The sequence below is a fragment of the Nematolebias whitei genome, chromosome 7 (genome assembly GCF_014905685.2).
Source record: "Nematolebias whitei isolate Nwh7 chromosome 7, NemWhi1, whole genome shotgun sequence".
NCBI classification, from domain to species: domain Eukaryota; kingdom Metazoa; phylum Chordata; class Actinopteri; order Cyprinodontiformes; family Rivulidae; genus Nematolebias; species Nematolebias whitei.
In genome coordinates this window covers 31,613,184-31,626,457 of record NC_056504.1, presented here as the reverse complement: position 1 = coordinate 31,626,457, position 13,274 = coordinate 31,613,184, and the positions used below count along the sequence as shown (strand labels likewise).

At 40.1% G+C, this 13,274-nt stretch overlaps 1 protein-coding gene across 1 annotated transcript in view; it reads left to right on the top strand.

The window, feature by feature from the left end:
• Positions 1 to 9,260, top strand: part of LOC119411820 (E3 ubiquitin-protein ligase TRIM62) — a gene marked incomplete at its 5' end in the record, with an annotated part of 294,497 nt that extends 285,237 nt beyond the window's left edge. The window contains 3 exon segments of the mRNA XM_037678754.1: positions 3,598 to 3,854; positions 5,664 to 5,779; positions 8,578 to 9,260. Of these exon segments, the coding sequence (XP_037534682.1) occupies positions 3,598 to 3,854; positions 5,664 to 5,779; positions 8,578 to 9,128 (924 nt within the window).
• Positions 9,261 to 13,274: the final 4,014 nt, after the last annotated feature.

Genomic DNA, 13,274 nt, shown 5'->3' with positions numbered 1-13,274 from the left:
ATATATATATATATATATATATATTATATATATATATGGCTTTATTAACCCTTCACACACTCTTACAATGTTCTAAACTACTAAACCTACATAATTTTAACAACATATGTATGTGTACTGTACAGTAGCTACTGCAAAGTTTTATGAGTACTCACCAGCTCTGCAGAAGCTCTGTTCTGGTTGGGTTCAGTTCAGCTAACCTGCAGCATGACACGCCCACAGCCCCGTCCAGGTTGATGTGCATGTGCTGCCGCTCCAGGAATGACACTCTGCGCGCAAGGCTGCCCAGGATGTAGTCCAGCACCTCGCGACCAGAATCAAGCTGAACCCCACAACTGTCTGTCCCCTGTAGCCCCCAGGATCCGGGTCACACTGAGTGTGGATCAACTGCAGCCCAGGTCCTCACCAGTGTAGACAGAACTTGAAGGACGAGTTCAGCGTCAGGATTATTTGCGACTTTTCTGCCAGTTCTGTGAGATTAATAAATAGCATAGATGTGTGTTGCAAAGCTTTCCCTCAGCAGAAAGTAGCGGCCGGCAGCACTGTTGGCTTCTGGGTAGTGTAGTTCCTTTTGGCTGGTGTTACAGTGTAGGCTTATTGAAAGAAAACTAGAAAATAGCGGCGCCTGTCTGAAGTATTTTTTTCCAGTAAATTTTTTTTTATCCCACACCGTCCCAATCACGTGAGTAATATTAAAGTTGACAATCTTTGAAAAACTGTTAAAGAGCGAGTCCGCGAATGTCGAACTGCGAAGTAGTGAGGGACTACTGTATTGACTTTTTCAAGTAAAATACTTTTGCATTAATTTAAAACTTTCCTGATTAATGTATGCACATATAAAATGGGTTACAGATAGCTTTATTTTAGGCACAGCCTGAAATAATTTTTGTTTAACGTCATGGCTCTAGCTGTGATCAGCTAGAAGAGGACTCAGTGCTCTCACATCAGCTCAGAAATGTTCAACAAGGAACCTCATGGCTGCAATAATAATAACAATAATAATAATAATAAATAAATAAATAATACATTTTATTTGTATAGCACTTTTTCAAGTACTCAAAGACGGTTGAATGGGGCACTGCTCTCGTTCTTTGTAGAAATAGACTTACCCAATGTCTTGTTTTTTTTAGGCTTCCTTTAAGAAAGGCTGTTATACATCAGAAAGACTTCTAAAAGTACTGGCAAAGAAAGGGCCACTGCTGTCCTTAATGTTCCCAGCTTCTATTGAAAAAAAAAAAAAAAAATGAAATTGAACACACCACAGAGAGGACCTCCAACTAACTTTTCTAAAGAACAGTCGGCGCTTGTGGAAGAGGTTGTAACTTTGCAGAGAAGGAGCGGAAATCCATAGATTATTAAAATATGCAAATAAGTTACTGTTTGTGCAAATTTTATTTTCTGCAGTTTTATCTTTATTGGGTCTGGGTTTTATAGTTTCTTAAACAACAACAAAACCAAGTTATTTTTACTCTTAACTACTTTATTCACCTATCTAAAGGACCAACCATGGCGGTCTTTCACTGACAGATGAAAAAAGCTGGTTTTCAGATAGGAGCATTGAATGATAAACAGCTGACTTACCCGGTCTCTGTTCTTTGGAATTCAAACGAATGATAATGTTTAAGTACGAGGAAAAAAATGAGATGCCAATGAAATATTTTCAAGTTAATTAGGATAATAAACATGTTAATTTATTAAGTAAATAAAAATACAACAGCTATTGCCAGAGTGGTGTGGATATTTATCAAAGCAAGAAATCTTTGGGCTTTAAAATGACAAAATGCTTTAAACGAGCAGAAGCTAATGACAATTTCATTAATTGTATGCCCTTTTATTTTTGGTTGTTCGTTCTTTTATCGTCTTAAAAGTTCTGACGTTGACTGATTCACTAGCTTTGATTCCAGCACCATTTTAATCGTTGAACCAGAGGCAACTGCTCAACATGTCAGTCTTTAAACCCCTCAAAGACGCTCGTGCATAGAGACACACCTGTCTTCTCTCCTGTAGGGACACCAAAGCTATTGACCAGCCATGTATCACTGAAGGCGTCACAGCCAGCGGCGTTACCTCCTGCGTGATGTTGCTGCGTCGCTCACCTTCTTGTTCTGCCTCGGCTCTGACAGAAACAGTCAGCCCTGTCTGTTTTATCGACTCGCTCCAACTGCAACATGTAGATCTTTCAGCTCATTGGAAATGAGCTGATCTCATTAGTTTTACATCCATTTGCACAGAGTGCTTTTCCTGGATGTGGGCCGCGCTGTCACCGCATTGATCTTTGATGCATTTAGGGAGCTGAGAATGAAATGTCTCCCAGGCTTTTCTCTTTATTTTGTTCAATTAGTGGTTGCCTAAGGTCATTTTGTTTTGGGTGATGTCATGTTGCAGAAACTATACAACCGGCAGTGCTTCTAAAAAATGTGTAAAACCAACATCAAGATAAGTCCCTCTATTTTGGTTCTTTTAAGTTTTGATTTCAGTCTTTGGCTTTTGTGTACAATTCATATGCCCACCAGGAAGTGACCTGATAATGACACACTCCTGTTAAAAATGGCCAGCCTGCTGTCTCCAAAGGCAGCAGACACCCGCTCGGTGCCATCACAACCTGCTGGGCCAAAGCGACAAACATGTCTGTGTGTGACTGATGGCTTGTCTGCTCAGTCATCCTCCTATTTCACACCAGCAGTTTTCAACTCTTAACCAAGCAGGATTGCGTTGCATCCCCACCTTCACGTCACAGAGCTCAGGTTTGCTGAGAAATTGTCGTCACGAATAGGCTCCCACCAGAAGAATAAGAATAGCTGTATAACTGTGACGAACAGCAAGAACACTGCTGCAGTTTGTTGAAGAGGGATTGTATTTTCTGGGGGAGAAGATTAAAGTGTGAATCGCAGCACTTAAATGCTGCCACTTTAAAGATCGAGTCCGTGGTGGAAGATAGAATATGGATCTGAAATCGCTGTTTGCAAAACCGAAATTGTCCACGTTTCGAGGTGCTGTTTGTTGATGAGACAATGTCCTTTGAATCTATCAACAATTCAGATATCGCAGCAACTATCGTAAAGAGAACGTTTAATAAGAAAAAGTGTGAATGACTTTTCAAACGCCTTCTCTTTAGTCTGTCTTCCTCCGAATGCCGACACTTGAATGATCAATTCTGTTTGATGTCATGTTACTCGTTTTCCTCTTTAGCTGTGAATTATAAATGCCTGCTCCTTGGATGTTTCTATAAACTGCTAAGTTTACTCTTTAAGGCTTTCTGCTTCTTTGTCTGTCCACTTCTCCTCCCACTCAAGTTGTCCTCGGACTCTTTGAAGAGGTCATTTTTGCTGTCGCCGTTTATTTTGGCGTAATCACCTCTCCTTGACACAGTGGTTTAAAAGACTATTTTCTTGATTGAAAATGATCAAGGCTTGTTTACACACAGCTCACAGAAGCATCTTAAAGTCAATATCTACCTTTAATGTAATATTAACACGGTTTAGAGTACTGTACATGCCCTTGAAAGCTTTTCTAACAACAAACTCACCTGACTGCAGTCCTTTGAATAGTATTTATTCAGGTTTTCTAAGAGAGCAATCATTTGCTGCTTCTTTGCAGTCTTCAGCAAAGAGTCTGCGCGCAACCATCAGTGATGCGTTCGAGCGGCTTCATCGCTTCCTCCGAGAGCGTCAGAAAAGCATGCTGGAGGAGCTGGAGATGGACACGGCCCGCAAGCTGACCGACATCGAGCACAAGATCCAAAGCTACAGTCAGCAGCTGCGCGATGTCAAGGAGGGCATCCTGATCCTGCAGGAGCGTCTCAACGAGACGGGCCGCCACGACTTCCTGGAGGGCGTAGCTGTAACTTCAGAGAGGTGTGTGTGACCTGCTTTGTGAAGCAATGTCCAAAAAGTATTTGGTTTACTGAGAATATATTGCATTTAAATTGATAAGATGCATTTCAGTGTTTTAAATGTGTGTTCAAAGGGTGCTGAAGCTGCTGACATTTTGGAGAAAGTACAGATTTGAGCAACAGCATGAAGTAATCCCTGAACAGATGGAGCTTTAGGCCTGAAATAAACCAGCTGTAATGTCTAATCAGGGGGCTGGCCTTAAGGACAATTTGATTGAACAGTTTAATATTTCAAAGTGGATTAAAACTGAACATCGGTGATACTGAAAAGGTTCAAAATATACTTACATTTAGGGAATGAAGTATGTAATCAGGCTTGATTATTATTGTTTTTTTTATTCGTCATACTAGGTTTAGTGATTGTGTGGTAGTTCTTTTTTGTCTGACAGAAAATGATTTGTTTAATTCTAAACCTATCAAGATTTGCATGAGTAAGCAAATGCTTTTCATTCTTTATATTCATTTTTAAGCTTTATTCAACCAGACAAATCTCACTGAGCTCACAGATCTTTTTTATTACAGTGCAGTACTTTTAAAATACTGTTTTACTCAAATCAAATCAGCCAGCGCTGATGTGCAAAGTTGTTTTTGTATTAATACAGGAGGGAACCTGGTTTAGTTGAAAATGATAAGAACAATGTAATTCATAAAGTCGAGTCACTAAAGAAACCAATGCATGAACACAAAGCTTAAAGTCTAGGAAATAAATTCAGACTACAGGAAGGGATACAGGGTAGGTCCTAACCTGATCATTCTGCCCTGATCACATTGCATGCTTGGTTTTCTAGTTTATTTTCTCTGCACAAGGACTTGGTATTAGAATCACCATTTTTGAGAATACAAGCACTTAATCTGTTAAACAGGTCTCTCTTGTAAATGAGTCCTTGAGGCTCAATGAGACTAACCTGTATAAATAAAGGTTGAATGTTATAAGAACAATCACTAGTGTCACCTCACAACTGAAATGGTTTAAAGTGGGAAGTCTTTCAGGACTCCATCTCATTTTCTCAAGAATTATGAACAATTATTTTATGGCAAACCTTTACTACTTTTTTATGTTTGTACTGATACATGTCAGACAGATGGAGTATTTGATAAAAGGCCTTGGTGTGTGTTGATTATTCCAGCTGGTCTATTCACTTCTAAACTCAACCCCCCTTTTTATCTTAATCTACAGTTTAACAAACAGTTGGCTAAAGGACACACACCAATGGTCAACGTCAGCTGGGTCTTCCTTGAATGATTGTCTTGCGGTAATTCTCACAACACCAATGAGAAATCTGAGGTCTACCAGAACTTGTCTCAAAATTCTAACAACAAACCTAAAGACACTTAGCAAAATAAATGTGAATCATTTTTAACAGTTTCAACATTTTAACTTCTGAACAAAGGAGATTGGATCTTGATTGACATGTGCCAGTTTGTGCTTTGCATTTGCCTTCCCACCCCAAACAGTTCCAGCCATTGGATGGATTCATGGGACACAATCAAGATACAAAATCTACCTTGTTCTGAAAATTGAGTGCTCCTTTAGTCCCATGATCTGAATTGTTTGCCGTCAATGAACACTAAATAATTTGATGAAGGGTTTTTACTTAATGTTTAAGTCATTACTTGGGACTGAATGGGGACAAACAAACAAAAAAATAAAGCAGTTTTGCAAACTTGTTGTTGACAGTAATCCAGACCTGAACAAGATGAGACAATAGTTGGTTTAAAAAAATACTCGAGCAGATTTCTAGTGCTTCATCGATCTGTTTTTCTGAACCAGGGTTAAAGGGAAGATTCATGAGACCAATCTGACATATGAGGATTTCCCAACGTCCAAATACATGGGGCCCTTACAGTACACAATATGGAAGTCACTCTTCCAGGACATTTCACCAGGTAAGTGAGCATTGCTCAAATGCAAAGTACAACTCATACATGTGGGTCGTGTGGTTGGAGACAACTAAATGATGGTTATTTTCTCTCTTACTTATAGCTAAATAAGTAGATCAATCGTTTCCCATTATTAACTTTTTATGGAGCTACTGTCGATCCACTTAGCTGATCAGAAACGTAACTTACAAAATCTTAAAAGCTCTAATTTACTTTGTACAGCGTTTGTTCAATTAGTGTCAAGAGCATGTCCCTAACAAGGCTATACAAGACAGTAAAAAGTCAAAAAGCTGGTTATACTGTACATCACATTTGCTTTATTTGTATTTTTGAGGAATGGTGACTTACTGCAATGGAAAAATCCAAGTACAGCTAGATTTTGCACAAAGGTGTCTTGTTTCCTTTTCCGGCTCAAATCCGAGGCCATGCTCTTGAGCCAGAAAATAGTAGAGTGCCTTCTCTGCATCAGGGAGGAGGTCCTGCACAAAGTGTCTTGGGGTCTTGTTCATGAATGAGGGAAAAATGGAGCAAGAGATTGATAGGCGGATAGGTGCGGTGTCTGCAGTGAAGTGGGCGCTGCACCGGTCTGTCATGGTGAAGAGAGAGCCGAGTCAAAAGGCAAAGCTCTCGATTTACCGCTCGATCTACATTCCTACCCTCATCGATGATCATGAGCTTTGGGCTGTGACTGATGGAACGAAATCACAGATTCAAGCGGACAAAATGAGTTTTCTCTGCAGGGTGTCTGGGCTCTTCCTTAGAGACAGGGCGAGAAGCTCTTTCATCTGGGAGGGACTCAGAGTAGAGCCACTACTTCTCCACATTGAGAGGAGCCAGTTGAGGTGGTTTGGGCATCTGGTAAGGATGCCCCCTGGACACCTCCCTGGTGAGGTGCTCCGGGCACGTCCCATCGGGAGGAGACCCAGAGGAAGACCCAGGACACACTGGAGGGACTGTTTCTCGGCTGGCCTCGGAGTGCCTTGGGATTCCCCCAGAGGAGCTGGACCAAGTGGCTGGGGAGAGGGAAGTCTGGGCCTCCCTACTTAAACTGCTACCCCCGCAACCCAACCCCGGATAAGCAGAAGATGGATGGGTGGGTGGGTGGATGGACGGACGGACGGACGGACGGACGGAGTCTTGTTTCCATTCTCCCTTTAAAGATGTGGAAACATTTGCTACGTTCTGATGAAACAAGGTTTAATGTTGTGGCCATAATAATAAAAAATGTTCTTGGCACAAATACAAGATGTTTACCTCACTATGAAACACACTGATTCTAGCATCAAATTTTAGTTTTTAATTTTTTAACTAGAATCAGTCCATGTAATGGTCTTTTTGGCTTTTTAGCACTACAGGCCAACACGCTCATCCAAATCCAAAATGGAAAGGCTTCAGCTAAAGATCATCACTCTGGAGGGCTCTGACCTGTTCCCACTTGAAAAAAAAAAATCAGGATGATGTGAAGAGGAGTCACAGAAGAGATGCTCTCTCAGTTTGAGTGATTTTTGAATAATTTTGCAGAGAAAAGTGGAGTAAGTCAACCTGTGTCAGACTAATAGAAACACATCTGAAAAGTCAGTGCTGAAATAAAATCAAGAGGGGTTTCAAACACGTAAATTTAGAAGTTTGCACACCTATGAACCTAGAAAGATTTATTTTATATAAATACAGGGTCCTTAAAGTCTTAAAGTCTTAAATTTATGCATCTATAATTAAGGCCTTAAAATGTCTTGAGTTAATTAAATAACTTGTAAGTTGGTCTTAAATGCTTTACTCAAAGGTTTTAAAATTTGTCGGTTCTCATTCGCCGTGACTTTTTAAATTATTTTATAATTTTCATTTTAGGGGAGAAATCACTGTCTGGCAAATTAAATAATTGGCTAAAGTCCATCAGCTGCAGTAACCAGAGACATTTTAAACACATTTCTCCCATTATCCTTCAGCCCTCGTACAGTTAGTTCAGTTAGTGGGATAACGACCAAATACATATATTTTTAAACCTTCTCATGTTTAGCAAGAAATACCTTTTTGCCTTTGTGTGTTTACACCTGCACATGTCTTCATTTTGCTCCCAACAAGAACTCTGAATATTTAATGATTTGATTGTAACAAACACTGGAGTTGTCATTGAGCGGTGAACGGTGTTGTCCTCTCAGCTGGAAGGTTGCCAGACATTTCCCCTAAACAAGTTTTGCATGCTGATTTTTTTTTCTTTCCAAAACACTGAACACTTGCATAAGGTTTGAGTACGAATCCTCCCCCAGAGCACATAATTGCACATAAACCCAGACCTCCTGCGAACCTGTGAGCCAAAGCTGCTCCTCCCGTCTCTGTAATTATTGCTCCACTGTGTTGTTTACACCTGGAGTGAGTGGAGATGGCTGAAACTGCACTAACTTCAAGAACTCGGGAGAACACTTTGTTTGGGTGACCTGTTGTTTATGCATAATGATAAATAATGCATGGGACAGTTCAGACAACTGGTTACGTTTCAGAAACTTTAAAAAAAGAGAAACCTTTTTATTTTAATGTTGTGAAATTAGTGGAAATATTTTATATATGGATTTTTTTTGTGTGTGTGTGTGTAAAGTAACTGAGCAACTTGGATGCATTTTATTTGCCCCTGCAGCAATATTTTGACACAACAGCTTGACAGAAACACAGGAGGTCTACAGATAATCTGCTCTTAGCTGAGTCATTCATTTTGATCTGCTGGTCTTAATTAAAACAAAGTCAGTCACATGGGCACTAAATTACTGAAGTGCTAAATGCTGACTCTCCTGTTGTGTGCCTCTTGCTTTCAGTGCCAGCAGCATTGACCCTTGACCCCATAACAGCTCACCAAAGACTAATCCTCTCAGACGACTGCACCATCGTGGCCTATGGGAATCTCCACCCACAGCCTCTTCAGGACTCCCCTCGACGCTTCGATGTGGAGGTGTCCGTCCTGGGGGCGGAGGGCTTCGTGTCCGGCGTTCATTACTGGGAGGTGATGGTGTCTGAAAAGACGCAGTGGATGATCGGCGTGGCCAACGAGACGGTCAGTCGCAAAGGCAGCATCCAGATCCAACCGAGCCGCGGCTTCTACTGCATCGTCATGCACGACGGCAACCAGTACAGTGCCTGCACCGAGCCCTGGACCCGCCTCAACGTCAAGAGCAAGCTAGAGAAGGTGGGGGTGTTCTTGCACTACCCGAAAGGCCTGCTCATCTTCTATAATGCGGACAACATGTCCTGGCTCTACACGTACCGAGAGAAATTCACCACCAAAATCTTCCCGTACTTCAGCCCCGGCCAGAGTCATGCAAACGGCAAGAACGTGCAGCCGCTGCGTATCAACACGGTCCGTCTTTAAGAGCAACGTGCTGTGGCTGCTAAAGTACCAAACAAAAGGATCCATCACAGGTGAATTCACAGGACCATGCGTGTTAAAAAACAATGGGCAATGAGGTGTTTTTAAACGTTTCTTTCCTTTCAGGTCCATGTCATTAGGAGTCTTGTTTCATGTTGCGTTTGAACTTTGTCTTAAAGTTATGGTTTGCACTTGGGCTTCATTCTGCAATTTTTTTTATTTATAAAGATGGCTCTAAATGTAGACAGTGGGGAGCCGGAGCTTCTCCAAGGTCTGTGGCAGCAATGAGAGAAAAACAGACAAAAAATAAAAGGTCTCTTTTTTTAAAGCCCACCTTGCACACTCCCAGGCATCCTGCTCCCGATCAAGCTCAAGTCTTGTCAGAAGTGACGGAAAACAAGAGTAGGATGAAAAACAGCCCCTTCTTTTTCTCCACTATCGTCTTGTCCTTGCTGTCTTTGTGGAAAGTGACTGACAGCACAGCCATTTGTGGGTTTTGTTCAGCCACACAATTTACTCTGATCATTTCAAATCTGTGAACATTTTGTGGTAAAATATTTGCATTTTTGACTTTCCCAAGCTAAAAAAAATAGAAAATCATATTTAAAAAAACAAACAAACAAAAAAAACCAATGTAAGTTTCTCCCATTCGTCTTACCCAGTAAAGCTCATGTTTGTGCGTATCAGCATCTCATGAGTCCATCCAGTGCTAATTTAAACTGATCAGACTTATTAGGGAGTGGGGATGAGGTGGTGCAGAAATATGCTGCTAATATCAGAGCAAGGACTTTTTGGTGTTTGTATATAAAAGATTTATAGGAATGAGTTTCTTGTCCTGCTGGTTCATGTTGAAGTTTCTGTTCTTTGTCCTCAAATCTACCTTTTATCCTCACGTTGACTCTCATTTTGCTCGTTTCCTTTGTTTGAGTGAAATGCGTCTCTGCTTTCAGTCTTTATTTTAGTTTGTCGTTTTACCAAGTTAATATTAAATCATACCGTCAAAGGAGAAAGGAGAGGTTTGGTTTTAAAAAGCATAACGTCTCAGATGGGAAACACTCAGGATTACAGTATATGAAATCCAACTGCTCTCTTATTTAGATCACATCTTTTATTAGGCAGGATTAAACTGAATGTTACTGGGGAAATGGCAATTATCTGATAAAATGGAGATGAGTGGGTAAACTTGAGCATTTCAGTGTCTGCATTCCTGCATCTGCTGCTGCGATGCATGATAAAATCACTCCTCCCGAGGCTCAGTCATGTTTACGTTCCTGCCCTACGTGCCTCAAGTGCTCTTTTTATATGTTACAAAGAAATCTGCTGTGAGAGCCTGGAGTCACTCAGCCAAGCCAGAATACTGAGGTGTGTATGTGTGTGTGTGTTAGCTCTTATTTTAAGTCCAGCTTTGGGTAATTTTGTCCTTTGAACACATAGTGGCCAAAAGTGTTGATTGCACTATACTTCAAGATTAGGTAGATATCAACAAGATGCTCTTTAGAAACTCTACAATGAACAAACAAAAGCAGCAACTTTCCTCTTCATGTTTTCCCCCTCCATTTGTATGTGTTGTTGATTTATTATATTAAAAACGGGGGCTGGGCCCTTTTCTTTCACAGGAAGTACTTCCTGTATGTGCAGTAGGAAGCAAACCGTGGTCGGACTGTGAACACCTGCAGAGTTCCCCTTTGTCTGTTTCAACGTGCACAGATCTGCTGGAGCCTGTGAGGTTTCCTGAGTTATGTCACAAATAGACACAATTTACTAAAGACATGCACCCTCACATGTGCTCGTGGATTTATTTTGTAATCCTCCTTTCCTCTAAATTTTCCTTACAAAATAAATCTCCACCAGCTGCTCCTTCCTGCAGGTCTCAACAGAATTTGACCCGTTTGCCGTGTCGCGGACCTCAGTGTGGTCTTTATTCATTGTGAATATTAAGTGGTGATGCTATTGGTAAAAAAACAAGATGATTCTGATCATTACTATGACACTTTTAATGATTATTCTAATTGTTTCTTTTGATGACGGCCTCTGCAGTCTGCACACCTATCGTTGTGTAAAAGCACTCCGGTGTGCTTCTGCTGTTGGAGGGCTGTAGGAAATGTTTTAATGTACAATAAATTCCTGTAAAAATCATGCATCTTTGTCATGGTTTGCATTAAATGTGTTGCTGTAGGGCAGAGTATTTTTGTTTTAAGAAAAACAAACGCATTCATATTTTTCTTCCAGCTGTGCTGGCTCTCCTCAAAAGAGTCAAAGTTGAAACAAGTTCATAAAACTGAAAAATGACTGAAAGGTGCTGCAGGACAGAGATGATAAATATCTAAAATATAATGATGTGAATCCACAGAACCAGACTGGTTAAAAATCATGACCATGATCTAGTCAGAAGCCTAATTACAAACTAATCAACCTAATGGGACTCAAGTGTGATCTGAAGTTCAGACAGGAAGTAAAACCAGCTAAAATGTACAAAAGAAATCTATTTAAAATGAAACCAGAACCTCTGTATTTAATCAGTACATTGAAAGTAAGAAACTACAGAAATAGAAATGGAACTAAAACATCAATTTTCTATGATCTTAAAAAAAAAAGAAGATGTTTAGATGGTACTTTTCAAACTTTGACTTTTAATTTCTCGCCTCTTCTAGTATTTGGAAAATACTTTTCAGTCTGAAAGTAAACAACTTTGTTAAAATGATTAAATTTTTGTTGCACATTTTGGTTTCAGTCTTTGATACAACTAAACTCCCTTGTGGGGGTGGGAAAAAAAGCAAAGAACTACAAATACATTAAATATTTCAATCATATCATGGCAACAGTTGCTGTTTTTACAAGTTTGAGTTTTTTTTTTACACAGAATAAATAATCCTGCCTAAGACTGAAATCTTACTGAAGCATCAAAAAGCACCTAACGGTGGTTACCACAGCACAGAAGCACTTTCAGATCCTTTGTCTTTAACTTGTTGGAGGTTTGTACTTGACAAGAAGCGAAAACTGCATATTTCTCTTTCTACTTCCTGGCATAAGGTTTTTTTTCCGAATCATAAATCAGCTAGAGGGTTTTCCCTAAACTATTTGGACACTTCGGTAACAAGCGATTAATTGCCGCAGTTCAGTCCAGAAACACAGAATGCACGAACTGGATTTTCTGCAGCACATTATGTCCCCAGATCTGACGAAAGTGTAAAGGTGAAACCCACTAATCATAGAAATGTATGGGATAATTTTAACGAGAAAAATCCTGGTTAAAAATAACTTTTCAGGTTTCTCACAGTGTGTTGAGGTTTTTAAAATCCAAAAACCAAGATATTTTTTGTTTAAAGGCAAAAATAAACATGTCACCACTTCATGTGTTGTTTACAGTTAAAATCTAAAGCTGGAAATATTTTTGTGAAAATAATTTTCTACCTTTCTTGTGTTTAGCTTTTCAAAATATGAATAAAAGTTGATCATCAGAGGACCACAATATAGTCTGGATCATCTGTTGAACTTTTTTTCCCCAAGAGTAGCCAAATTAAAAACTTGAGATTAAATCATTTGTTCAAGCATCTGGTCAGGATGCTCCATGGGTGCCTCCCTAGGGAGGTGCTTCGGGCATGTCTGACTGGGAGGAGACCCCAGGGAAGACCCAGGACACACTGGAGAGACTCTGTTTGTACTGGGAACACTTTGGTGTCCTCCCAGAAAAGCTGGAAGAGATGGCTGCCTTGGCCTCCCTGCTCAAGCTGCTTTGATGATGGATGGATGGACAAGATGGATGATTCAAAACGAAACCATTGTTCATATTTGGGAGTCAGCCCCATTCAAAATGGCCACCTTCCCAAACACAAAAATGTCTAACTCAGCCAGTTTAACATATATTAAGTTAGAATTTGGTGTGCTGGTGGTTGAGCATTGTCTCCAACACATATGAGCTCTACAGAACTACACAATGCAGTGTTTTTAGTTGTTTTTTTTTTTAACTTTGGCTCTAATGGTTGGCATCAACCCTGTCTGTAGCAAAATATCTTATGTTCCACTAGACAAATTTTAATGAAAAACTTAAGTAATCAATGTATGTACATCTACAACTGATTACCTTAAGAAGTCAACCTGATTCAAGATGGTTGGCAAAGCTAATAGACATTAGACAACACAAAAATTGCT